The following is a 27,842-nucleotide window of genomic DNA, read 5'->3' as shown; positions in this document are numbered from 1 at the left end:
AGTCGTTCCATAGTCAGTTTAGGGATAAAATATGGATGTACTTTGGTTGTGTTTGTGCTTTCATATAGTTGTATGTTCAGGATCATCTTTTCGTTTTCCCGGGGAATCTCAGCTTTTCCGAGAGACAGAAGGAGCTAACTTGAAAAACAGAGGCGGGAGAGTTTTATTTCCCAGATCGGAACAAAATGAAATTAAGAATAAGGGCGTAAGTAGTCACGGAAAATCAAACGAATTTCTTTACGATAAGCCCCTTTTTCGAGAAAATGTACAAAAAATATCAAAAACTAATTTTCCAGACGTACATCTTAATCAATTTAAAAAAGGGGCTTCCCTTAACACTCATGAAAAACTTGAAGTACAATACCCCTCTGAATCATTGAAAATTTTTAAGCCTTCTGAACCGCTCAATCATCACCATGAAGAGCCAGTACTTATGAGAGGGGGCTTTGCACCTATTGTACACGAAGCATATTATAAGGAAGCTCCGACATTCCAATCCCCATTTCAGATTATTGAACCACCAACATTTTATAAAGAAGGAGAAGAAATTCCTGCTTCTCCAGAAACGATTTTGGAGATAGCCAAATTTTATGAAACTCTTCAAAAATATGATTTGCCTTTAGTATTACCTGAAAAACAATTGTTACAAGAAAATATATATCCTCAAAAAACTCCAGCCGAGGTAACCAACATTGGAGTTTCTCATGGAAAAGAGGGTGTACTCCAAGATCCCCGTTTTAGTGACTTTCTTTCAGACCCTCTAATTCCAAACAATTCTAATCAAGGAGCAATCTCAGAGGTAGAAAAGTTTTATGACATTCTTCAAAAATACAATTTATCTATAGCAGAGGCGGCTATGTTAACAGAAAAACAAGTTGTACAAGAAAAACAGAATGATGAAGAAATTTCAGCCTCAAGAGCGTTCACTAACGGAACAGCTAAGGTTACCAACATCACAGTGTCTCATAGCAAAGAGGGTGTACCTCAATTTCCCCCGTTTATTCCATCTCTTCATCCGAATCTGATTTCAAGCAAATTCAATCAAGAAACAGTTCCAAATATAGCAAAGTTTTATGAAATCCTTCAAAAATATAATTTATCGTTAGAGAAGACAGCTTCGTTACCAGAAAAACAAGTAGTACAAGAAAACATAAATACTGAAGAAACTCCCGCTAAAGTCACCAACGTTGAAGTCTCCCATGGAAAAGAGGGTGTATTTGCAGAACCTTCAATAAGTGATTCAATTCAACAGCCTCTAATTTCATACCACTACATCCCGGAAAAAATTTTAGACATAGCAAAATTTTATCAAGGCCTTCAGAAATACAATTTATCTTTAGAGAAGGCAGCTATGTCACCAGAAGTGGTACAAGAAAATATACATACCCAAGAAACTCCAATTTCTAGAGTTTTTACTAACAGAACAGCTGAGGTTACCAGCATTAAAGCCTCCCATGGAAAAGAAAATATACTTCAAGAATCACCTCTTCTACCACCTCTAATTTCACACCACTACATTCCGCCAAACGAACCTCTACCAGTTGACTTAGTAAGACCACCCTTAATTAACTCTCAATATTTTGACCCGGCTGTGACATTACAAAGCCCTGAACTTCATAGTGACTTTGAATCAACAGAAAAAAGTGTGTTAAGACTAGAAACTGTAGCAACCACCCCAATGAACTACCAAGGGATTCCAGAGAAGAAATCTAACCAGCCTGTCTCTACTCTAGTGCCTGAATTAGTGATACCAGGAAATACACCAGACGTGAATATTTTATCTTCTCCTTTTCAAAGTGACACAGCGCTGCCAGGATATATCCCGCAACTCGTAAATCAGCAACCGCAAACTCACGCTCACGGTTATAATCAACCTCCTGTGGTTGTTCACATAACCGTTCTTAATCAGAACCCAGAACGTAAGGTTCATGCTCCTGCGGAGAAAACTGAAAAAGAAAACTCGCAAAATTTGTCGGAAAATGAAAACTTTAAAAAATTGATATATACATTAAATAATAGTGTCTATGTAAATAATACACCGATAGTTCAAAATTATAGAAACGACCTGCCCGAGGTAACAACCACAGCAAGTAAGGTCCTCTCAAGTACAGAACCTGTAATTGTCGAAGATAGTTTCAATTCAGATATAGCAGAAATTGATATAAGAAATGTCGAAAAATCATTCCAAAATATGTACGGTAGAAAAAATAAAATTGAAAACTCTCCATCTTTTATAGCCAGTGCCCAGGCTGCAGCTAGTGCGTACTTTCCTGTAATTGGAAGACAGGAAACCGAATCTGAAAATACGGAAAAAGACCCCTTTGACCTAAATCCAAAAACTAGTTTTTCAATCACAAAGAAACCAATAATAATAATCGAAGATGCTTCATATCACAGACTACCTGAAGGCGGTTCAGGAAATTTTGAAAAGCCACTTCGAAATATTTATAATAGGAAAAGGAAAATTGAAAGTTACCCAGTTTCAACAGTTAATGCAGAATCTGCTGCAAATAGATATAATAGCAGACAGGAAACTCAGGAAAGAGAATCAGATATACCAGTAGCTCCTAGTCGGTTGTTCAAGGTCAACTCACATTTACAGAAAAGTGATACACATAATGTGAAACCATTTCGTAGTATATATACAAGGAAAAGAAAAATTGGAAATTCAACACTTTCAGAAATTAGAGCAGAACCAACTGCCACCACATCCAATCCTGCACGAAACAGACAGGGAAGTAGGAAAGCAGCACTAGAAAATACGTCAGTAGCGCCGAGTCGTCTACTGAAGAAAAGAATAAGAAGAATCAAAGTGACATCCCTTGAACCTAAACACACGAGAGAATACACTCCGGTAGGAAGTCAATCAAGGTCGATGAGGTCAATGAAAATGTTTAAAGAAGAAAAAGTTGGAAATGTGACAATAAGTATCACTGCTTCTTCCTGTCCAGAGCTATTAGGGGATATATCCTTAAGTTGTGCATTAAGCCGCACGCATTGGGATCGAAGTGGCGTGGTAAGTAAATTTTTACTTTAATATCAGAGGATACACAAAACCGACACAAGATAAAATTTTTAGAATTTAACCAAACTAGAATTTTTTTCAGTCTTTTTCAAATCGACCATTTTCAAGCATCAATTAATATGATTCATCTTAATTAGTTCATCTTAATTAATTCATCTTAATAATTCATCTATATTAATTATTATAATACAATTCATCCGAAGGGGCGTGGTAAGTAAATCTTTACTTTAATATCAGAGGATACACAAAACCGGCAGGAGATTAAATTTTGAGAATTTAACCAAATTAGGCTTTTTTAAAGTCTTTTTTAAATCGGCGATTTTCTAACATCAATTAAAATAACTCATCTTGTTTCATGTTTTATTCTACTTTATATTTACTTTAAATGCACTCTAAGACCATACTGGCTATACATGACGTTTAAAAACAAAACAAAAAGTAATATTAAATAATTAAGGAGCCAAGAAACGAGGGTGCTCTTCAGCTAATTGAGAGAAAGCATAAGCGAAGCCAGTTCCTCAGTCTTGCGTAGTTAACTTCAAAATGTTGATATTTTTTCTTGAATGAAAATGGTAGGCGTGGAAAGGGAGTTAGTTGCCCTCCAATCACTTTCGACAATTAAAACGGGTACTAGCTCTTTCAATTTTCAATCGAATGAGCCCTTTTCTAAGTTTCTACGACAACTCGTTCGATACGAAGTGCCCTGGTCTAAACAAAATAATAATACATTGTGTCCACGTCACATTTACTTAGGCAGCGCTATTGCGCTGCCAATGATATTTCACCGAAAAAAAACGTATACGTGGGACAGCGCCAGTTTTACAGAAAAATGTCCTTGCCGAAAAATCCGCCAAGTCTTTTCGCTTTTTTTTTATAATTGATTGAAAATCATTCTCATTCTTAGTTTCTTAATTGTTATTTTTATTATTATTATTTATTATTATTATTATTTTATTTATTATTTATTTATTATTATTATTTTTTTATTTTAATCAACCATGATTAAATTATTTTTCACCTTCAATGGAAGTACTTTGATATAAGGCTTGACAAGCACTTGCACAGTGAGGGAGCGTCAGGGCCTGGCCCCCCAAACATAAAATTAATGAATTTCTGGAAACTTCGTATGCCATTCTTTATCAAATAAATGTCGTTTTTGCATTAGCCTTCGAATATATTCTTCGTTCATGCCTGCGCTTTGATGATGTCAAGGATGTACATGCGGGGAGAACCCATAAGAATTAGAATTTTTGAAAGTTGTCGCATAATATCCATTTATTTTCGTATAAACCAGCCTGTTTTTTTTCTTAACTCACATTCTCAAAATAATTTCCTGGGTATAGGACGAGGGAAAAGCTACCTCTTTTTTGTCATTTGATAATATAATTAAAAAAAATAAAATATAATTAAATGTATATAAAATATAACATAAATATAATATGTATATATAATATAATAATAATGAATATAATATAATTTATATAAATATAAATATAATATAAAATATAATAATATAAATGTATATAAAACATAAATATAATTAAATATAAATATATATGATATAATTAAAGATAAAATATAATAAAATATAATTGAATGTACAATATATAAAAATATAAAATGTCATTAAAATAAAACTAAAAAAAAAAAATAAGAAAATGCTTCAGCCAGTGGAAAAAAAAACGATACGAGAAGACAAAACTAGAAGTGCTAAGAAAAACCAGCCTTTGCAGTCAAAATTAACACTTGTTAATATTCTATGTGTCCTTGAAGTCTCTTTCTAGTTTTTCGCCACTACTCGCCAGCCTTTTGCTTGTCTTTACCATTTGGGGTAAATGTAAAGGTTTAGTGCGTAACCCCTTGGTTACCACTATAACAAATCATCTGCCTTATTAAAAAGATTAAATAAAAAAAACAAGTTTTTTTTAACTGCAAGTAAGGAGCGACGTTAAAACTTGAAACGAACAGAAATTATTGCTTATATGAAAGGGGTTGTCCCTTCCTCAACGCCTCACTTTTTACGCTAAAGTGTGACTCTTTGTCACATTTCTACTTTTTAAAACAATAAAAAACTTTGGCGTAAAGAGCGAGGTGTTGTGGAGGGGTCAACCCCATTCATATACGGAATCATTTCTGTCCGTTTTAAGTTTTAATGTCGCTCCTTACTTACAGTTAAAAAAAACTTGTCTTTTCAAATTAAATTTCTGAACGTTTTTGTATTAATACATGTTTTGGTTTTGGCTCACCGCACATGAATAATTAAAACGAAATTTGTATATTAATTTGTTTTGGCTAAATGGCTTTCTAATAGTTTTGATCGGACGGTTTTGATAAAAAAGAGGTGGGGGAGGAGGCCTAGTTGCCCTCCCAGTTTTGGTTACTTAAAAATGCAACTAGAACTTTTAATTTTTTTACAAACTTTTTAATACGTAACTTACGAATTAACTTACGTAACAAACTTCTATATTTGTATATTTTTATTACGTATATGAGGGGGTTCGCCTCCTCATCAATACATCGCTCTTTACACTAAAGTTCAAATTTTTTCATAATTCTTTAAGAATAACCCTTGAATCACAAAGGCCGTAGAAGAAATAGTTGAAATTACTAAAAATACTTTAGCGTAAAGAGCAAGGTATAGTGGAGAAACCAACCCCCTTACATACGTAATATATTTTATTCGTTTCAGGTTTTAATGCTGCTCCTTAGTTCCAGTTAAAAAAAAAACTTTTTTTTTTTATTTATTTTCTCATTTCCTAGTTTTCCTAGAAAATACTGCGCCCCCTTCATGAAAATTCTCTTCCCTCATGATAGATTCCTCCAAGGAAAGATCCTCCCACGTAACCCCCCCACCTCAACGCCAAAAAGTCCCCCTGAAAACGTCTGTACACTTCGCAATAACCCTTACTATATGTAAACAATGGTCAAAGTTTTTAACTTGCAGCCCCTCCCCCGGAGACTGTGGGGGATTAAGTCGCCCCCATAGACATATTTATTAGGTTTTTCGACTATGATAAATAGAATGGCTATCTCAAATTTTTGATCCGGTGACTTTGGGAAAAAATGGGGCCTAGGTTCCCTCCAATTTTTGGTCACTTAAAAAGCGCACTAGAACTTCTAATTTCCATTTGAATGAGCCTTCTCGCGACATTCTAGGACCACTGGGTCGATACAATCACCCCTGAAAAAAAAAACAACAAAAAAACAAACAAACAAATAAACACGCATCCGTGATCTCGTCTTCTGGCAAAAAAATACAAAATTCCCCATTTTTGTAGATAGGAGCTTGAAACTTCTACAACAGGGTTTTCTGATACGCTGAATCTGATGTTGTGATTTTCGTTAAGATTTTTGACTTTTAGGGGGTGTTTCCCCCTATTTTCTAAAATAAGGCAAATTTTCTCAGGCTTGCAACTTTTGATGAGTAAAACTAAACTTGATGAAACTTATATATTTAAAATCAGCATTAAAATGAGATTCTTTTGATATAACTATTGGTATTAAAATTCCGTTTTTTAGAGTTTCGGTTACTATTGAGCCGGGTCGCTCCTTACTACAGTTCGTTACCACGAACTGTTTGATGAAATATACTTCGTTATTTAGTTTTAATAGTTATTCATTTTATTGGCTAGAGGTGCGGTTAGGATAACCTTATCCGTAGGCGAATAAGTTACAATATTTCTCACGGAATTAACAAAAACACAGTTTTCCTGATAGAAGTAAAGAGAAAAATTGAAGCTTAAAACGAACAAAAATTATTGCTTCTCAGCCTCTACAAAATATATCTATAGATCTAGTGCAAGTAAACCGACTTTTTGTTCTTTGTTGGGTTTCAGGCTGAATTTCAAAATTCTCAATTATTTTCACAATTACAATATGTATTTTAGTTGAATTGGAATACAGACATTATTTCGGAATCAACGTTTCGTCATTGTCAAGGCCATATCTAGGGGATGGTTAGGGGATTTGAACCCTCGCCCTCCCGAGATATTTGTGCGACTCGTAAAAACGTAACAAAAATGCATATAAATAAATTTTTGATGCGTATTTTTACATTTTATTTTTAAACCCTTCCCCCTAAAGAAATTCTTTTATAAAACGTCCCCTGAAAAAAAAATCATGGTTACGGCCCTGGTCATTGTTAAAGTTTTCCAGCGAACAGAAGTGAATCTCCAGTGAAGTGAATTTAGTTTCCACTAAGCAGTCCCTTAAGTTTATTAGAACTGTTTTTTTTTTGGGTTTGTCCTTTTTTATATATAGCGTCTTTTCATCTTTTTGTTTACTTTCACGGTAAACAAAACTCAGCTTTTGTAGCGTTTTTTTATACCTGGGTTGCGCCCTCTTTGGAACTAAAGTTACTAATTTCGATGCTCCAAAAATTTAAAAGTATCTAAAAAATGGATGCTTAATGCTAATTCGGGGCACAGGAGCCTCAGTAAAGTAATCGGGGAGCCTCAGATGACTAGATAGAGCCTGCATTTGAAGAGGGTACCAGTGAAAAATTTACTTTCTAAAACTGTTATCCTGATATAACAGAAGTCAATAGTTTAAATACAAGAAATCAGGAGAAAAATCTTAGAAAAAAGCTAAGTCGGCAGAAATATACCTTTAATATTAAATATTTAGCATTAAATTCTTAATGTTCGCACTAAATGAATAAAAATTTCAATTACTATTTAGGAGTTTTTTCTCCCTTAATTAAGAGTTTCACCTTTCATTATATATTAGTTCCATTTTTTTGAAGCTAAAAATAAATGAAGGCTTGTGAAAAAAACGTGAAAAAATACGAACAGCTCATTTAACCCACTAGGCCATTGAACGCCTCAAATACAGAATTTATCAAAGTGCGGTATGTACATAGCAACTAACGACCAGTAATTTCCTTTTTTGTCAGGTAGGGTAATAATTTTTTATTTTTGTCACTTAAATACATAATTCTGATTAAACTAATGCGACAATTTATCAAAGTGTCTTTTCTGTTTCCATATGTTGCTTTGTGCTCTTTTATTGTACGCTACAATGTGTACAAATGGAAAAAAAATAACAGTACTATGGTATAGCCGAGGGGTTGAAGTCTAGATTAAAAGTATAAGATGGAAAAATCATAAAAATTAGTACATTAAACTATTTTTACAAACAGTTATAGTAATAGTTTGTAACAAGAATACAGCGAAAATATATGATAAGAGGCAGCACTTGGGACATTGTGATTTTTATTCAAAAAAAGAAGAAAATTACCATATTAATCGAGATTAATGGAAAGAATTAAGTAAGGTAGACTGAATGTCTGAAATTCAATGATATTGAATTCAGGGCAGTCTCAATAATTTTGAATTTTTCAGTACTATAGTTAGAAAACAGAGAATGTTTTAATGCACATTGCTCTTAGTAAGCTTTAAATGACTCTGGCGTTGAAAAGTGGGAGGGGGCAGAGCCCTACTCCTGTTGAAAAAGTTATTGACCCAACACTTGACATTTTCATGAATCAGAACTACTGTCAATTCTGTCCCTTTGCGGATTCATGATTGAAATAAAAATGTCTGATTAAGGAACTGAACCCTTGCCTGTCTGAATTCAAGGTCTAACGCGCTAGTAACTGAACTACGGCGACTGATGATTGAATTTAATCTATTTATTTTTCCCAAAGACTATGGAGAGCTATCTCATCACCAAAAAAATATAGACCTTATTCAGCAAATACATCTGTAATTGGCTATTATAAAACATTGAGTTAACAAAATCTTATATTATAAAGAGTGAGAGCATCAGACTATATTTGGCGAAGCTCAACTTTTGTGAACAGGAGGAGGGGAGGGGATACGTCAAGGAATAGTCATTTGGAATTTTGAGGTTCAATTATGAATTTATTCCTATTGAATAATTTTAATTTATTATTGAATTTATTAAAGGAAGAACTATGAATTTCTTCCTTTAAAGAATATTCGATATTTTAAAAATCATTTTGCCAGCCTCAATGTCGGGTGTCCATGTTAAAGAGCTCATAGTGAATTTTCCTAACGGTCTAATGAGACTTAATGAGACTAAACGGTCTAAGGGCGCTGGGAGGGGGAGTATACGGGATAGGTTGTTTTAAATCTCCAGTTGAGGGTTTTGGACCATAATTACTACAATGGTACCGTTTTATACTTTTAAGCTTTTCCACTTAAGAAGTAGCACCAGGAGCGCCGCTTTTAGTGCTATATGGCACTTATGGATGGTAGAACTGATTAAAAGCACGTAGATATGAGCAATAGCTTTTAAATGAGCCATTATACATCTCTCTAAGAAGTTCAGGATGCCCACTAGCCTCAGCTTTCCACTTGAGACGTGGCATCAATACCGCCACGTCTTTTTTTTACTGCCATTTGGCTCCTGCAAATGGTGTATTTTATGGGGGAAACGTATATATAGGCAATATCTTTTATATGAGCTAGAAAAAATCTGTCTACGATGTTTTGGTAGCCCGCTTGCCTCTTTAGAAATGGCGCAAAAACTACCATTTTAGTGCCATATGGCACTTACAGATGGCGAAACTTACAAAAAGCATGTAGATATAAGAAATAGCTTTTAAATGAGCCATTAATCATCTCTCTGTGATGCTCTGGTAGCCCACTAGGCCTGCTGAAAAAAGGAGGCATATCAGTGCTACCGATGCAAAAAATAATTTTACTTGTTGTTCAAGGAGGTTTCATTGGAACCATGCTGGTTCTAATGGTACACTTTTCATTTTGATCTGACACCATTTTTGAGGGGCTTCAGACTTTTTTTTGAAATCACCATAAAACTATTTTTGCAATAAGCTTTTACTTTTAAGACGAACCAAAATAATAGTTACCATTCCGGAGTCAGTGTCAGATGGCATTTTTTTTTCACTAGGCAGTTTTTTTTTTCAAAACGTGTCTTTTAACTTTTGTTTACTACAGGTTGTGGTCGCTCTTTACTAAGTTGCAGCTCCTGCTGCAACCATGATTCGGCGTTTTTATTTCAGTTATAGTTTTCTGCCTTGTATATAATTATTTGTCAGCTAATTCACTGGTTTTGTTAATATTTTTTGCAAATTGTAAAATGTTCCATACACTATTTTTGGAACAAATTACGTCCTGGTCCCCAATCCCTTACCACTTAAGGGTTGGAGAACTGTAGGCACATGGTTCTGGAACCACTCAAAGTTGTATCTTCAAAGAAGGATTACTTGTTTTTAAATGTATTTATTCATATTATTTCCTTTTACAGAGTTAAATTTTTTGGTCCTTGGGAAAATTCAATGAATAAACCGTATCAAATTTAATCCAATTTGTTCAAAACGGAGCCGGATTGGAATTGGAATCGGAGCGGGTGTAGCGGGAACAAGAAGTGGTTGAACCGGGGTGGAAGTCAGCAGAATCGGAGGTGGAACCATTGTAACCGGAGGGCAGAAGCAGGGGGAAGCGGAAACGGATACCACTTCATTAAAAAATATTCTGGAAATGTCTTATGAATGATGAGAGGGGAATAGTGTCCCAGGGGGTGTCATAGTATGACACAGAGGCGTGAATTGACGTGGTGTATCAAGTTGAGGGTGGCTTGCAAATACACGAACCATTGGCTTTAAAGCATGATTTTTAACTAGAAAATAGCTGGAAAATGTTTTAGGAATGACGAGGGGTGCCATAAGGCGCAGTCATAGTGTGGTATGGTGACGTGATTGACATGGTGTATCACGGAGGGTTGGTTTGCGAAAACTCGAGCCGTTGGATTTAATGCATGATTTTATCATGAAAATACCTGCAAAATATCTTGGAAATGATGAGGGGATGCCAGAGGGCCAGTCATAGTGTGTCACGGTGGCGTGAATTAACATGGTGTATCATGGAGGGTTGGGTTGAGAGATCATTAGCCATTGGATTTTAAAGATAATTTTTAACGAGAAAATATCTGGAAAGTATCTTAGGAATGATTTGGGGAGTACCAGAGGGTGTCATAGTGTGACACAGTATACAAGATGCGGACAAAAGTCTTTAGATTATAAAGGTTCCCTGAAAAAAACGCCTTGGAGGAAAATGAAATCCCAAAGAAAAAAATTATCTTAAAGTATTATGTAACAAACCACTTGTACATTGTCATTACGTGTGGTGGAGAACACCCCACATGTGTCCTCCTCACTTACAAGTGGGGATTCCCAACGAGCCCCTGAAGTCTATGTCACGCGAGATCCCGTCATCCTTAACATAATTAAACATTCCCCTATTGCGTGACAACCGAAGAAATCATGAAAAACATCTTGAAGAAAAATGTCTTAAAATGTCTTGGAACGTCTTGAAAAATGTCTTGAAGAAAAATGTCTTTAACAAAATTTGGAAATGTCTTGAAACATCTTGAAAAGCGTCTTGATAGAAAAATATCTTAAGAAACGTCTTAGAATGTCTTAAAACGTCTTGAAAAACTTCTCGAAGAAAAATATCTTAATAAAACTTTCCTTCCCGCTGGACTAACGGACTCTAACAAGTCTTATTACTAAACAAACAAAGAAATCCTGATTTGGCGGTCCCCTGAAGTTTTTTTTTAAAGAATCAAAGAAACTATTATTAACAATTGCTTCGTTTAGAATACATTCTATATGACGTAACAACCAAAAGTAAACATTCCCTGTTACGTAACATGCACCTGCGTCTTCCCTTGAGAGTGTCGCCGTCAAGCTTCTTCGTCATCTCAAATCATTAAGGGAAGAAAATAGTAGTGGCTATGGGTCTGCTCAAAAGCAGTGAGCCATCATTGCTTATGATGGCTGTGATGATTTTTTACAATGATTACGATGGTTTAATTGGCTTTTGTGGTAGCCTATTGTAAAATGACTCGTTTCAATGCTAAACGTTATGCTTAGCGTAATTTAACTTATCCAATTAGCCAAGAAAACTACGTACTCGTGTGAAAGCCGCATAAAGCTATAAAAGCCATTGAAGACTACTTCAGAGATAAAGAAACACTCCACCGGAGATAGTTAAGACTCACTCTAGAATCAAAGAAGAATTTTAGTTTAGTTTAGCAACGAAGAAGCAGCCCAGTTTATTTTATATGGTGCTTGATCTTGTCATTCAAAGGATGTCATCTTGGGGAAACCCCACAAAAATGTTTTCTTAGACCTTTGCAGTCACCCAGAGGTACAACTAAATTTTAATTTTTACGAGTTTAAGTTAATGGGCTCACTGGCATCAGTTTGGTACAAAATAGCCCAATAAAAATCTATGTTTGTTTTGTTAAAGTTGTAGTACGTGTTACCCGTTCAACTTTGCGTGGAAGGTATTTTCTTCTGCAAACTATAGGGAAGTGGATTTATGTCCATTTAGCATAATGTCGCAAGTCTGTTATTTTATGCCGAGTAGCCTATAAGGTTACTAATATATGATTTAGGTAAGAATTGAGTCAAAGAGACATTGGCAACTACAATATTTTTTTACAGTATGTATTTTCGCTTTCTTGATGAAAATCTGGTCCGGTCCCTGATACGCTTGCCAAATTTCATCGTCCTAGCTTACCTGGAAGTGCCTAAAGTAGCAAAACCGGGACCGACAGACCGACAGACAGACCGACAGACAGAACTGGCGATTGCTAATATTTTTTTACAGTGTGTATTTTCGCTTTCTTGATGAAAATCTGGTCCGGTCCCTGATACACTTGCCAAATTTCATCGTCCTAGCTTACCTGGAAGTGCCTAAAGTAGCAAAACCGGGACCGACAGACCGACAGACAGACCGACAGACAGACAGAATTGGCGATTGCTACTATTTTTTTACAGTGTGTATTTTCGCTTTCTTGATGAAAATCTGGTCCGGTCCCTGATACGCTTGCCAAATTTCATCGTCCTAGCTTACCTGGAAGTGCCTAAAGTAGCAAAACCGGGACCGACAGACAGACCGACAGACAGACAGACAGACAGAATTGGCGATTGCTAATATTTTTTTTACAGTGTGTATTTTCGCTTTCTTGATGAAAACGATGAGTTCTGACAGAGTATTGATGGTGTGGAATTGGGAGTTAAGCAAGATTATATGCTATCCACACTTAAAGTAATCATTTTGATGAAGGTTATCCTAAAATAAAACCAAATGGGAGAACATGATTTTAAAATCTACCTACCGTTCTTTTTTCTTTCTTTTTTTTTACCTCGCCTACTCCTTTTTGAAAATAGCCAAGTGGAAAGAATCAATCTTTTAGTAGTTAAACATCTTGGTTACCAAAACCTGTCAATTTCGCTTCGAAAGCTCAAGACATTATTAAGAAATGAAGAAGAAGCAGAAAAAACCTAGTGATTCATAATAAAGCAAATTAGCTCTCTCGAGTCGAAAAAAAATTTCCCACTTTTTCTAATCCACCGCAACACAGCTTATTTCTTAAATTCCAATAAATTAGCTCCCCTGTTTTGCACGAGGCTGATTCAGGCATAAATGTGGATAAAAACAGGTGACTGAATCGAGAACTTTAGGTGAGAACAAGGTGTTGGGTAGAAAAAGACCACAGCTTAGATACCAATATACAGTTATGAAAACTCCTATCTTGCCCATGAGAAGCTTTTGGTACAGAGCTCTGAACTTGGCGTCTCCTCCAAGCCCGCGCTCCGACGCATAGATTGTACTACAACACCATAGGCAAAAACGCAATTTTGTCTTGTTGCATACGCAGCTTATATACCAATATTGGTTATCTAAGCTGTGCTGCCGGGTTTCCTGTCTCCAGCCGCTAGCATCGCTACCGCGCACTGTGTCCCTAAAATAAATCGAGTTCACAGTCTAAGCTGTGAAAACGACTGGCCTCGGATGCAGACTATGCCTGCCCCAGCTGAAGTCTAGTAGTGGAGGTTGTGGTACATGTTCTAGCAGTGTATCAGCAGTTTTCTCATTTAAGAAGTAGTTTCTTCAGGGCCCCTGGGTTCTTGAGGATCTTGTGGGTGACTTTATAAAGGAGGGAAATTCAAGTTTATAGTTTTTTCCTGTTGTGGGAAAGGCGAGATAAATATTTTTTAGTCATTAAATTGTGATGTGTGTTTTAGAAAACTATTCTCTGTGGCCTTATTTGACTTATAATAAAAGTGATTATGATGCTGGGAACATATGAACATGGGAATTATTGTAATTATCTTAGCAGTTTTAAAATTCAGGTGACAGATCGAGATCTGTGCCAGACATATCGAGTCTGGTGCCAAACAGATCGAGGCAGTTCGAGCCGAATTGAATGTAAAGGAATGTAAAGAAAGTGGAGAAAGCATTAAAATATGAACTAAAGAGATGCGAAGTAGAGGCCATGGATAAAATTGCTGAGGATCTGGAAGATACAGCTAGACGGCATAATAGTAAAATATTATACTGGCATGTTAATAAATTGAGAGGGAGTAGTCAATCTGGACTAGTCCCAGTTAAAGATAGAAATAGGGGCTACAATTAGTGATAAGGAAAGAGTTAAAGAGAGATGGGCGGAACATTTTGAAAATATGATAAACCGAGAACCAGTTGCAGGAAAAGATATAGTTGACAATGAAAAAGTTTGTGATACCTTGGATGTGAAGGAATATTTGTTTTGTGAGGAAGAATTAGCGACAGTACTATAAAGAATAAAAAATAAAAAGACACCAGGCGCTGATAGTGTGATTAATGAGTTTCTTAAATATGTTGGCTCTGAGGTTAGAAATAAGCTACTGAAGATTATGAATATGGATTTTGAAAAGGGGAAAGTACCTAAGGATTTTAGGAAAACCTTAATTAAACCACTGTATAAGAAAGGTGACAAGAGTGAGTTTCGTAATTATCCAGGCATTAGTCTGGTCTGTGTAGGTAGCAAATTACTTAGTAATGTGATACTTTTTAGACTGAGAGATGCTGTAGACAAAGTTTTAAGAGAAGAACAGTGGGGTTTTAGAAAAGGTAGAGGATGTGTCGACCAAGTTTTCACTCTTAGGTTAATAATTGAGAAGTGCCTTCGTTGTCAAACACCTTTGGTCCTCAGTTTTATCGATTATGAGCAAGTGTTCGATTCTGTTGATAGAAGAGCTTTAGCAAAGGTCTTAGCCTAATATGGTATACCAGACAAATACAATAAAGTGATTTGTGCTATGTACGAGAATAATACTGCTGCGGTTAAGGTAGGAAGTGAGGTTAGCAACTGGTTTTGTATGTTAAATCAGGAGTTAAGCAGGGTTGTGTTCTATCCCCCTTTCATTTGGATGGACTTTGTCTGAAGGAGCACAGGAAAGCAATTGGAGACCACGGAATCAAATGGGAAGAAAAAGATCTCCTGGACTTAGATTATTCTGATGATTTAAGCATATTAGATGAAACTGTGAGCAAAATGAATGAATTTTTAAAGGTTTTACGAGTTCAGGGTACTAGAACAGTTCTGAAAATTAATGTTAAGAAGACTAGGTCACTAAGACTAAGAATAAGTAAAGATGAAAAGGTGAAGTTGGGTAAAGAAAAGATTGATTAGGTAGCTTCAATTACCTTGGTAGTATTATTAGTAAAGACGGTGGGAGCAGTGAAGATTTTAAAAGTAGAATAGCTAAGACTCAGGGTGATTTTTCACAGTTAAATTTTTTTTTTGGAAGAATAGAAAGATAAGTCTGCAAACCAAGATTAGAATTTTGGAAGCTACAGTGATGACAGTGGTCACATGAGGTTCTGAAGAATGGGCACTCCGAAAAGTGGACAAAAATTTACTAGATGTTTTCCAGAGAAATTGCCTACGGATTGTTCTAGGTACCCGGCTGACTGACCGTATTTCAAACAGTAGTTTGTAAGAAAAACGTGGTTCAATCCCGCTTTTTAGGGCTATAATGAAAGAAAGGTTGAGGTGGCTAGGCCACGTTCTGCGGATGAAGAAAGACACATTGCCGAAGATTGTCCTTTTTGGCCAACCGTCTGGGGCTACACGGAAAGCAGGTCGATCTCGTCTTGGGTGGGAGGATGTCACAAATAAAGATTGAAATCAAATGGGAACATCCTGGGAGGGTGTAAAGAGGGAGGTCTTGAATAGATTAGGCTGGAGGAGGAGCGTGCGCAGCTGTGTTGGCCTCAGGCGGCTAGGTGCTGCAGTGAGTTATTATTAGTAGTAGTAGTAGTAGCTTGCCAAATTAATAACATTTCAAAAATTGTTAATAAAACCAATTTAACAAAAATCGCGCCCATGGCCTTTTTCCGTATGTTTTCGCTTTGCTTTTCCCTTTTCTTTTATATATTGTATTTATTTTGATCAACTTTTTTGCTCCGTTTCGGAGAAAGGAACAAGCAGAAATAGGACTTGAATACACATTCCCATGGTCTGACTTTGGCTATAAATCTATTCTTAAAAAGTGTATTTATTCCTTAAAGCGTATTTATTCTTAAAACGTTTAATTCTATTATTTAAGTACCAACGACAGTGAAAATAAAATCTGATTACTGAAATTAAAAATGAAATATAAAAAACCATATAAATCTATAAAAATTAGGAAAAATTGCACTTTTAATGGATAAAGACCTCCAACTAGAGTTATTTAGTAGTAGCGGGCACCAGATTATTGAAAAAGGAAGGGGTGTGAAAACTGTGAAAAGTTAGCTAAGAACAGATGGCACCAACCAGTCTTTGGAAATCAACATCAATATTTTTAATTAACATTAATATTAGTAATATTTGAATTTCTAAGGAAGAAAAGTGTTATCATTTTGATACTACGTGTTTCCCCCGGAAAGTTCTCCCCATATTCCCCCAGATAGGGGCAGTTTTAGGGGAGGGACAGAGGGGATACTTGCCTGGGCTGAAAAATTTTAGGGGCACAAGATTTGAAATAAATAATCTAACAGTTATGATCACTTTACAATTTTATCAATAACGTATAAATCAAAATAATTAATAAATTAATAACCAATAAACAACCAAAATAATTAAATAAGTTAAATAACAAATTAAAAATAAGTTATTAATTAATTAATAAATTAAAAATAATTTTGTTAATAAATGAAAATTTGGTTAAAATTTGGCCAGCAAATTTTGTAGCAGAAAGTAGGGTGTTAATAAAGATTTTGCCCCAGGCACAAAAGAGGCCAGAACCACCAGTACCCAAGGATGTTCATTAGAAAGAAATTAAGTTCTACTCACCAGTTTAAGTAATAGCAAAATACTCGTAGTTAGTAGAGTGATATTTTCTGCCATTTTGTGGCATAAAACGAAGAATTTGACCCAAGTGGTGCCATAAAGCCATAAAGCCATCAATTCTGAGATGAACAGTTGATATAAAATAATAATAAAAACTATCCGTTGAGCTTTCGAGTTATAGTGACAGAATACCGCGAGGTGAAGCACTTGATCATAAAGATCCATGTTGTCTGCACAGAATAAACTCGTACATTTATTTTCAGCTTCGTTTAACTAAGTTTATTCATTTGAGGCTGTATAAAATTACGTACAGTGGTCTATAATTTTGCTAAAATCATTACGGATGAGGGTCAGTGGATTTGTGTGTAGGTGGGGGAAGTGTACTTCTATTCTCAAAAATGTTGAAAATTTGGATAAAATAATAATAAAAAATTATCCGTTGAGCTTTCCAGTTTTAGTGACAGAAAGACCGCGAGGTGGAGCACTTGATTATAAAGATCCATGTTGTCTGCACAGAATAAACTGTTTAAATGTACATTTATTTTCAGCTTCGTTTAACTAAGTTTATTTATTTGAGGCTGTATAAAATTACGTACAGTGGTCTATAATTTTACAGAAATCATTACGGAGGAGGGTCGGTGGATTTGTGTGTAGGTGGGGGAAGTGTACTTCTATTCTCAAAAACGTTGAAAATTTGGATAAAATAATAATAGAAAATCTATCCGTTGACCTTTTCAGTTTTAGTGACAGAAAGACCACGAGGTGGAGCACTTGATCATAAAGATCCATGTTGTCTGCACAGAATAAACTGATAAAATATATTTATTTTCAGCTTCGTTTAACTAAGTTTATTTATTTGAGGCGGTATAAAATTACGTACAGTGGTCTATAATTTTACAGAAATCATTACGGAGGAGGGTCGGTGGATTTGTGTGTAGGTGGGGGAAGTGTACTTCTATTCTCAAAAACGTTGAAAATTTGGATGAAATAATAATAGAAAATCTATCCGTTGAGCTTTCCAGTTTTAGTGGCAGAAAGACCACGAGGTGGAGCACTTGATTATAAGAATCCATGTTGTCTGCACAGAATAACCTGTTTAAATGTACATTTATTTTCAGCTTCGTTTAAGTAAGTTTATTTATTTGAGGCTGTATGAAATTACGTACAGTGGTCTATAATTTTGCTAAAATCATTACGGATGAGGGTCAGTGGATTTGTGTGTAGGTGGGGGAAGTGTATTTCTATTCTCAAAAATGTTGAAAATTTGGATAAAATAATATTGAAAAAAAACTATCCGTTGAGCTTTCGAGTTATAGTGACAGAATACCGCTAGGTGAAGCACTTGATCATAAAGATCCATGTTGTCTGCACAGAATAAACTGTTAAAATGTACATTTATTTTCAGCTTCGGTAATTAAGTTTATTTATTGGAGGCTGTATAAAATTACATACGGTGGTGTATAATTTTGCTGAAATCATTATGGAGGAGGGTCGGTCGATTTTTATATAGGTGGGGGAAGTGTACTTCTATTCTCAAAAATGTTGAAAATTTGGATAAAATAATATTGAAAAAACTATCCATTGAGCTTTCCAGTTTTAGTAACAGAAAGACCGCAAGGTGGAGCACTTGATCATAAAGATCCATGTTGTCTGTACAGAATAAACTGTTTAAATGTGCATTTATTTTCAGCTTCGTTTAACTAAGTTTATTTATTGGAGGCTGTATAAAATTACATACGGTGGTGTATAATTTTGCTGAAATCATTATGGAGGAGGGTCGGTCGATTTTTATATAGGTGGAGGAAGTGTACTTCTATTTTCAAAAACTGTGCTTTCATACCCAAATTTTCTATCTCTCGGCGAAACTTTAAATACTTGTAGGAGGAGAATTGAAGGATGGGAATGACATTGGGGGATTAAAGGTTTCATTTAGATTCCTACCGACAGAAAGGTGGAGAGGTGGAGGAATATCGTAAGCAACACCAGGACAATCCTCAGATGTGGGGGAGAGGGGTGGGAGTGAAGCAAGTACTACAAGGAGTTCTTATTTTCCAATCTATATACATCATTTAGTGTAATCTTGTTCCTCAGAGGGCACTATCTCCTGCTAGTCTCCATGGGGAATATCCGTATAAAAAGGTTAGTTCGGGGAATCCACCTTGAATTCCGAGAAAATGATGACCCTTTAATTAGATTTTGAGATTTCAGGCCCCCTCCTGATATATAATTGAAGGGATTCTTTTTTGACGGATAATTATCATTGTAAAAGCATTTTTCTTGCGACAATTAAACATTGAACTCTTTTAGGCATCTTAACACCCCCCCCTCGCCCTACACAATAGCTAACTGCCCCTCCTTAATACTACATAACTGTATTGTAAAGCAAATTACTTAAGTTAAACGAAGTGTTAAAATAAAGGCAAAAAACTAAGGGTGTTGTGGACGCAGCGCTTTTGTAGACATTACACACTTTTACAATGAAAAATCCCGCCAGAAAATTTGATCCCGCTTAAAATCTCCCCCTGCAAATTCCCTGTATATTCTCTTCAATGTAAAATCACGCATCCGAAACGAAAAAAAAAAAAAAACTGTAAATGAATTCAGAGAAACTTCTCCGAGAAAGTTCCTCCCACTAGAATTTCTACTTAGGAAATTCCTCCCGACGCAGAAAACTGCTCTGGAAAAAAGTCCGTATTTTTCCCAATAACAATTACTATCTGTAAACAATGGACAAATTGCAAAACTTACATTCCTTTCCCTAGAGACTGTTGAGGGTCATGCTATCCCTGAAAGCATATTTATTAGACCTTTTAATCATGACGAACCGCACAGCTATCTCAAAATTTCATTTGGATGTTTTTTGGGGGATAAGGGGGCATGAGAAGGGGCTAGTTGCATTCCGTTATGTTTGGTCACTTAAACTTTTAATTTTTGTTCGAATGATCCCTTTCCCGATCTTCAGGACCCTTGTTCGACACGATAATCCCTAAAAAAAACATCAAACAACATGCATCCATAATCTTTCTTAGGCAATAAATACACAATTCCAAATATTTGTAAATGAGAGCTTTAAACTTCTACAGTAGGGTTCTCGGATTGTTTGTAGTTAGGGAGAGGGCAGATACCTCAAATGGTGCTTTTTAGTGCCAAAATATCCTAGTCCTCATTCAGCCTTCATATAATTAGAGAATTAGTTGTAAGGATGGGAGGCGGAGGTAGAAATTCATACATAATCCCTCTTGATTTCCGGGAATATTTCTGATCTACGCTGTTATTATGAAAGTGAAGAGTAACATTGAACCCAAAATGAGCAGACTTTATTCTTTATAAGAGGGGGACTGCCCCTTCCTCATCCCTAACCTCTCTCTCGTGGTCGTAGAAACTTCGGAGGATGCTAGTTCGATCCTAGAACTATTATGGATATTTGGTCCTTTTATTTTCCCTTAGGACAACTGATCGACATTTTGTAGGACCTATTTTGTACTCTCTCTGTGGCTGCTCAATTCTGCGCGAGGAAGAACTTTCTATTAAGGGGAACTTTTCAGCGGGGAGGGGTGCATTTCAGCGGGGAAAACGTTTTGTTTGAGGCAGAGAGATTTTTCACGAGGAGGAATTTTTTGGATGGAAAAACCAAGCCCCCAATAATTTTCATGTATCAACGTGGCAACACTAACAAAAATATGATATTGTCCTAATGACTTCATAATCTTGAAAAGGGGACAAAAAACACCTTATACAATAGCGATTTTCAAATATGAGAAGACCCAAGGTGGGTTCAGGGGGGAGGGAATGTTTTTATTTTGATATCCTTCAGGTTTTGATATGATTCAGAATTTTGTATCGATTATAGCAAGTTCTCGTTTTGGTTGTAGCGGATGCAATATAAAAAAGAAACAGGGGGGAGGGGGCAATAAAAAGTCATCTAAAAATATATAGTACCAAATATCTTGATAAGATTTAGCTTTCTTTTTTAGGTGTAGCCTAATCGTCTTGGGAATCAACATCTTGTAAGTAGTTGAATTTTACGAATAAAAAGTGTTGTCATACTTAACAAATTGTTTGGCTTATTATTTTCATGAGTCAATGTGGCAACACTGACAAAAATATGATACTGCTCTAATTACTTCATAATTTTGAAAAAAAGTAAAAATCTTAGACAATCGTGGTTTTCAGACATAGGATGAGTCAGGTACCTTAGATGAATCAGGGGGACAAAAATATTTCTATTTTGCAATCTTCGGTACTTTAAAACTCGGCAAACAAATTAAAAAAGAAAAATCAGGGAAAAAAAACAACAAAAAAAAAACAGCGTTGATTCAGAATAACTCCAATTCTCTCGAATCTAATTTTTTGTTTTGGATTATAATAAGTCCCTGTTTTGGTTGTAGTAGACAGCAAATTAAAAAAAGAAAAAAGCGGAACACATTAAAAAAGAAAGGTAAAATTATATCGTAACAAACTGTTTTTATAAAATTTAGCTATTCTTTTCAGGTGCAATTGTCTTTAGGAATCAGCATATTATTGATAATTGAATTTTTATATAGATAACTTCGAAGACCACACTGCCTTTCCATGACGAAAGTAAAACAGTTCAAAATAGGGATGATACCTCTTTATTGACAGTGAATAGATATAAAATTATTTAACTGGATATTTCGAACACATATACAGTGTTCATCATCAGCAGTAAAACTGCATCAGTTTTACTGTTGATGATGAACTCTGTGTGTGTTCGAAATATCCAGTTAAATAATTTTATATCTATTCACTGTCAATAAAAAGGTATCATCCCTATTTTGAACTGTTTTACTTTCGTGAATTTTTATAGACGAAAATCATTGTCATACTTACCTAATTTGTTTTGATTACTCATTTTCATGGGTCAAAGTGGCAATCCGGACAAAAAACATGATACTTTCCTAATGACTTGATAATAATAATAAAAATAATAAAACAAATTATAGTAAAAATAATATGAGAATAGAATAAAAAATATTAATTATAAATAATAAGTAAACTAAGTAAAAGTAAAAATTAAAAACAATAAAAAAGTAAATAATTTAGTAAAATAAAAAAACAGCAAAAGCAAAGGTAAAATAAAAAATAAAATAATGTTAAAAATCACTTATAATTAAACCTGAGATGGTTCCAGGGAGGGGGTGTCCTTCATTTGATATCTTTGGTACTTTGAAGCTTGGTATTAGTGACAAAATCAAAAATAAGCAAAAAGTTCGCTGCTGATTCAGAATAACTGTAATAGGATTTCAAAAATCCAATCGAAGTCATTCGCCTTTGCCAAATCCACCGCAAAGCAGCTTCATTTCATAAAACGTCGATTCAGATAAATTGCTTCTCATATTTTCCCCTAGGGAAATTCAAGCATAAATTATTGATAAAAACTGAACTTCGAATAGAGAAAATTGGAACATTGCAAATCTCTTAGTAATTTTACAGATCACGTGACCGAGTTCTCTCTATTTTATTAATAAAGCTTGGCAGATTAATGCCAAAAAAGTGAAAAAAAATCACAATGCTATTTCAGAATTAGGCCTCTTCGTGATTGAGACCATTCACCCTGTCAGCTGTATTTTATGTAGGTGGGTCATTCTTGGACAGCCAGCTATGATTGGACATCCGTCATTCGATGGCTATAATTGGTTGTCACTTAAGGCCGTGATTAAGTGAACTTGAAAACATCGAGCTTCAAAATTGAAGTGAGGTTAGCCTTCTGTTTTTTAATTCTTTAGAGACCGTCGACTGTCAAAACTTCAAATAGCACGAATTATCAAGTCTTGTCAAAGGTTTTGATTGACAGCTTCCTTTGGTGAGATGTTTCTGCCGAAAAATAGTAATATATTTGGCTGGGTAAAAATAAAATTTTATCATTTAAAGTAAAATAAAATTTTTAAGATTTAAATTTTTTTTAAAAATTTCTATTTATTTTTTAATTTTTCACTTAAAATTTAAGTAAAAATAAATTTTATTAGTTAAAGATATACGCAACTTACAAATTAGCTTACGTAAAGAAACTTCTGTATTCTCATATTTTTATTGCATATATGAGGGGTTTCACCCCCTCGTCAGTACCTCACTCTTCACGCTAAAGTTTAAAATTTGTCACAATTTCTTAAGAATGACCCCTGCATAACAAAAGCCGTAGAATAAATAGTTGAAATTTCTAAAAATACTTTAACGTAAATAGCGAGGTATTAGGAGGTGAGCCCCTCATATGTGTAATAATTTCTGTTCCTTTTAACAGAAATTATTATGGAATATTTACAGGAATTAATATTTACAAGAAAATAATAACAGGAATATTCTGTTCCTTTCAGTTGAAAAACTTTGTCATATTTATTTTTTCATTGTTTTTTTAAATAATGCTAGAAAATCCTGCGCTCCCTCCGTGGAAATTTTCTTCCCCCATGACAAATTCCTCCGTGAAAAGTTCCCCCAACATATCCCCCTCTTCTCAACCCCTGTCCCCAACCAAATGAAAACGCCCCAGAAAACGTCTGTACACTTCCCAATAACCATTACTATATGTAAGCACTGGTCAGTGTTAGTAACTTGTAGCCCCTCCCACTGGGACTGTGGGGGAGTAGGTCATCCCAAACGGCATAGTTGTAAGGATTTTCGACTACGCTGAATAAAATGGCTATCTCAGAATTTTGATCCGGTGACTTTGGAAAAATAATTAGCGTGCGACGGGGGCCTAGGCACCCTCCGATTTTTTTGGTCACTTAAAAAAAGCACTAGAACTTTTCATTTTCGTTAGAATGAACCCTATCGCAACATTCTAAGACCACTGGGTCGGTACGATCACCCCTGGAAAAAAAACAAAAAAACAAACAAATAAACACGCATCCGTGATCTGCCTTCTTACAAAAAATACAAAATTCCACATTTTTAAACAGTTCATGGTAACGAACTGTAGTAAGGAGCGACTAGGCTCAATAGTAACCAAAACTCTAAAGAAATGGAATTTTGATACCAATAGTTATATCAAAAGAATGGCATTTTAATGCTGATTTAAATATATAAGTTTCATCAAGAATAGTCTTACCCATCAAAAATTACGAGCCTGAAAATATTTGTCTAATTTTAGAAAATAGGGGAAAACACCCCCTAAAAGTCATACGATCTTAACGAAAATCACACCATCAGATTCAGCGTATCAGAGAACCTTGTTGTAGAAGTTTCAAGCCCCAATCCATAAAAATGTGGAATTTCGCATTTTGTGCCAGAAGACAAATCACGGATGCGTGTTTATTTGTTTTTTTTTCCAGGGGTGATGGGAAATTGGAGGGCACCTAGGCCCCCTCCCACGGTCATTTTTCCCCAAAGTTACCGGATCAAAATTCTGAGATAGCCATTTTATTCACCATAGTCGAAAAACCCAATAACTATGTCTTTGGGGACGACTTACTCCCCCGCAGTCCCCGTTGGAGGGGCTGCAAGTTACAATCTTTGACCTGTGTGTACATATAGTAATGGTTACTAAGAAGTGTACAGACGTTTTCAGGGGGATTTTTTTGGTTTGGGGGGGATATTTGAGGGGAGAGGGTTACCGGGGAGGATTTTTCCATGAGGAACTTCTCATGGGGGAAGAGACTTTCAATGGAGGGGGCGCAGGATTTTCTAGCATTATTTAAAAAAAAACAATGAAAAAATAAACATGAAAAGTTTTTTTTCTACTGAAAGTGAGAAGCAGCATTAAAACTTAAAACGAACAGAAATTATTACGCATATGAGGGGTCTACCTCCTCGTAATACCTCGCTCTTTACGCTAAAGCATTTTTAGTAATTTCAACTATTTATTCTATGGCCTTTGTGATTCAGGGGTCATTCTTAAGGAATTGGGACAAAATTTAAGCTTTAGTATCAAGAGCGAGGTATCAACGAGGGGTGAGCCCCCTCATATACGCAATAAAAATATACGAATATTGAAGTTCGCTACGTAATTTAATTCGTAAGTTACATATATTTTTTACTTACGAAGACGTTAGTAAAAATAATAAGTAAATGTTGCCTTTTTAAGTAATCAAAAATAGGAGGGCAACTAGGCCTCCTCCCTCGCTCCTTTTTTCTCAAAATCTTCCGATGAAAACTGTGTAAAAGCCATTTAGCCTCAAAAAATTAATATACAAATTTCGTTTTAATTATTTATATGTGGAGAGCCAAGATCAAACCATGCATTAATTCAAAGACGTCCAGAAATTAAACATTAAACAACTATCCCAGTTCAAATAAAGCCACTACTCTCTCTTTCGCCCAACAATGTTCCTACATTAATTAGAATTGGCATCTGTTGGTAGACTTGTGCTACATCAGCGGCCCGACCCAATAAATTTGCCAGTAACAAAAAGAAACTTTTTCTGTATATCAAATCTTGACTTAGGATTAAATAAAAAAAACAAGTTTTTTTAACTGAAAGTAAGGAGCGACATTAAAACTTAAAACGAACAGAAATTACCCCGTATATGAAAGGGGCTTTTCTACCTCAACGCCCCGCTCTTTACGCTAAAGCTTGAATCTTTCTCTTAACTCTACATTTTAAAACAGTAAAAAACTTTAGCGTAAAAAGCGGGGCGTTGAAGAGAAAAAGCCCCTTTCATACACGGAGTAATTTTTGATCGTTTAAAGTTTTAATGTCGCTCCTTACTTTCACTTAAAAAAACTTGTTTTGTTTTTTTTGTTTAATTGTAGATAGGAGATTGAAACTACAGTAGGATTCTCTGATACGCTGAATCTGGTGGTGTAAATTTCGTTAAGGTTCTATGATTTTTACGGGTTGTTTCCTCCTCACCTGTGCTTCCAAACTTAAGTCTCTAGATCGCGCACGAAAAATGCAGGATCAAAAATCCATCGGCAATCCAAGTTTCTACCACCAGTCACGATCCGGTAGGGCAACGGGGAAGAAGCTACGGGGTTCTGCCCCGCCTCAAGGTTTGTCGCTTGACCTAAATCTCTTGACTTGTCTAGTTCTTCAGCGTACCGCATTATTAGGTATTTTGGATATTTACATCTACCAAGCTCCAAATACTTTTTACAAAGGCGCTGTCTATGTGTGGTAACACTTTTAAGATGTATACCTCGCTTTGATTTAATTTTCCCCATGATTCCGGCCTTGTGTGCACAACTTTACTGAAGGCTCCTGACTATTTCTCATTTCTAGGTTTCTTCATTGCGTTGAAATAATTTATGGAAATTTCACACTCTATTAACAAGCAACTGATTATACCAGCTTGTCATTTTGGTCTCTTGGGGGTATTATCGGTGATCTGAAACGATTCTTTCTGGCAACCGACTTGTAAAAATTTCAGGTAGCTGAAAATATTCTATGGGACTGTTAGAAAACAGGAAAATAAATCGAAAAATGGTTCCAATCATCTTACAGGTTATTGTCTTCTGCTCATGATAGTACCGATTTTGTTCTAAAAGCAATATCCTTTATCGAGTACACTTGTGAAAAAGACCTAGACATTTTCTAAGATTTCTAAGCAATTAGAGGAAATAGAGAAAAATCCTTTCAAACATTTTGTAGCATCTTCAAGAAGCTATGGCCTGATATTAAAAGCGGCATCTTCCGCCAATGAATACTTGAGTACTTTTTAAATATAAATTTTCAATTTAACATGGGATTTTCGAGTTCCATCAGTTCACTTAATCACGGCCTTAAAAGCCGACCCTAAACCTGGCAAGGTGAATGATTTCAATCAAGACGAGGTTTAATTGTTAGAACCACGGAACCGATCTTCGCTCGGCGAAAGAAAGACATTTTTGAAATCCTTTTTTTTGCCAAACAACTTTAATTTCGTTTTATTCGGCAGACCTTTTTGTGTTTTTATACTGACAAATTCTTCTGTACTATCGACAATAAAATTAAATTGTGATGCGCTTTTTAAAATATTTAGCAGAGACTCATCTTCATGATGAGTCTCTGATCCACCACAAAGTAACTTCATTTCATAAAATGTTGATTCAGATAAATTGGCTCCCATATTTCCCCGAAGGGAAATTCAGCAAAAACCGTGAAGATACAGATTTGATCAAACGCTTATTTTCCGTTAAAAAATAATAAATAATTTTATCATCTTTCAGATATTTTCCTGGAGAAGAATGTTGTCAAAGGACATACATCACAAGCAAGAAGACGAAATTGTAATATCGAATGGCGAAGAGCTGCTAATTGATGATAACAGATATAGGGTAATTGCCACTCCTGAGGGGAGCAGGCTATCAATTAGGGATATTACTATTGAAGACTGTGGCATGTATTCATGTGAAGCATTTAATGCTAAAGGGAGTGGAGAAAAGGCCACTATCGACTTTCTTGTGAATTTGTGCTCATGATAAATTAAATTATTTATTTAATTATTATACTCACGCTCAAGTTAAACATACTATGCATGTACATCAGGGTTGGAGATATGAACCAAAGCTGGAGTGACTGTAGGAAGGAGGGGGAGAAAATAGGGAGAGAAAAACCTTAATTTTATACTCAGAATATTAGGAAAAATGCAATTAAGAAAGAAGATTTTTGTCAGGGTAGTGCAGACAAGAAAATACAAATATTTCGATTCTGTAGGGATAAGATACCCCCGGCTGAACAAATGATAAAAGATTAAAGAGGAAAAAGAAGAAAAAACAACAACAAAAACACTACAGATATAAAATAATATAAAATAAAATTTGACTAGTCGTTAATTTAAAAATAAGA

At 35.3% G+C, this 27,842-nt stretch overlaps 1 protein-coding gene across 1 annotated transcript; it reads left to right on the top strand.

The window, feature by feature from the left end:
• On the top strand, positions 1–27,842 carry LOC136039558 (uncharacterized). The gene is made up of 2 exons (XM_065723398.1): positions 1–3,016; positions 27,224–27,842. The coding sequence occupies exons 1-2, from the start codon at positions 32–34 to the stop codon at positions 27,473–27,475; spliced, it is 3,237 nt and encodes a 1,078-aa protein (XP_065579470.1). The 5' UTR covers positions 1–31; the 3' UTR covers positions 27,476–27,842.

This window comes from Artemia franciscana, chromosome 19 (assembly GCF_032884065.1).
Source record: "Artemia franciscana chromosome 19, ASM3288406v1, whole genome shotgun sequence".
Taxonomy (NCBI): Eukaryota; Metazoa; Arthropoda; class Branchiopoda; order Anostraca; family Artemiidae; genus Artemia; species Artemia franciscana.
The sequence above is the reverse complement of the archived record's forward strand: the minus strand, read 5'-3'. Positions and strand labels throughout refer to the sequence as shown.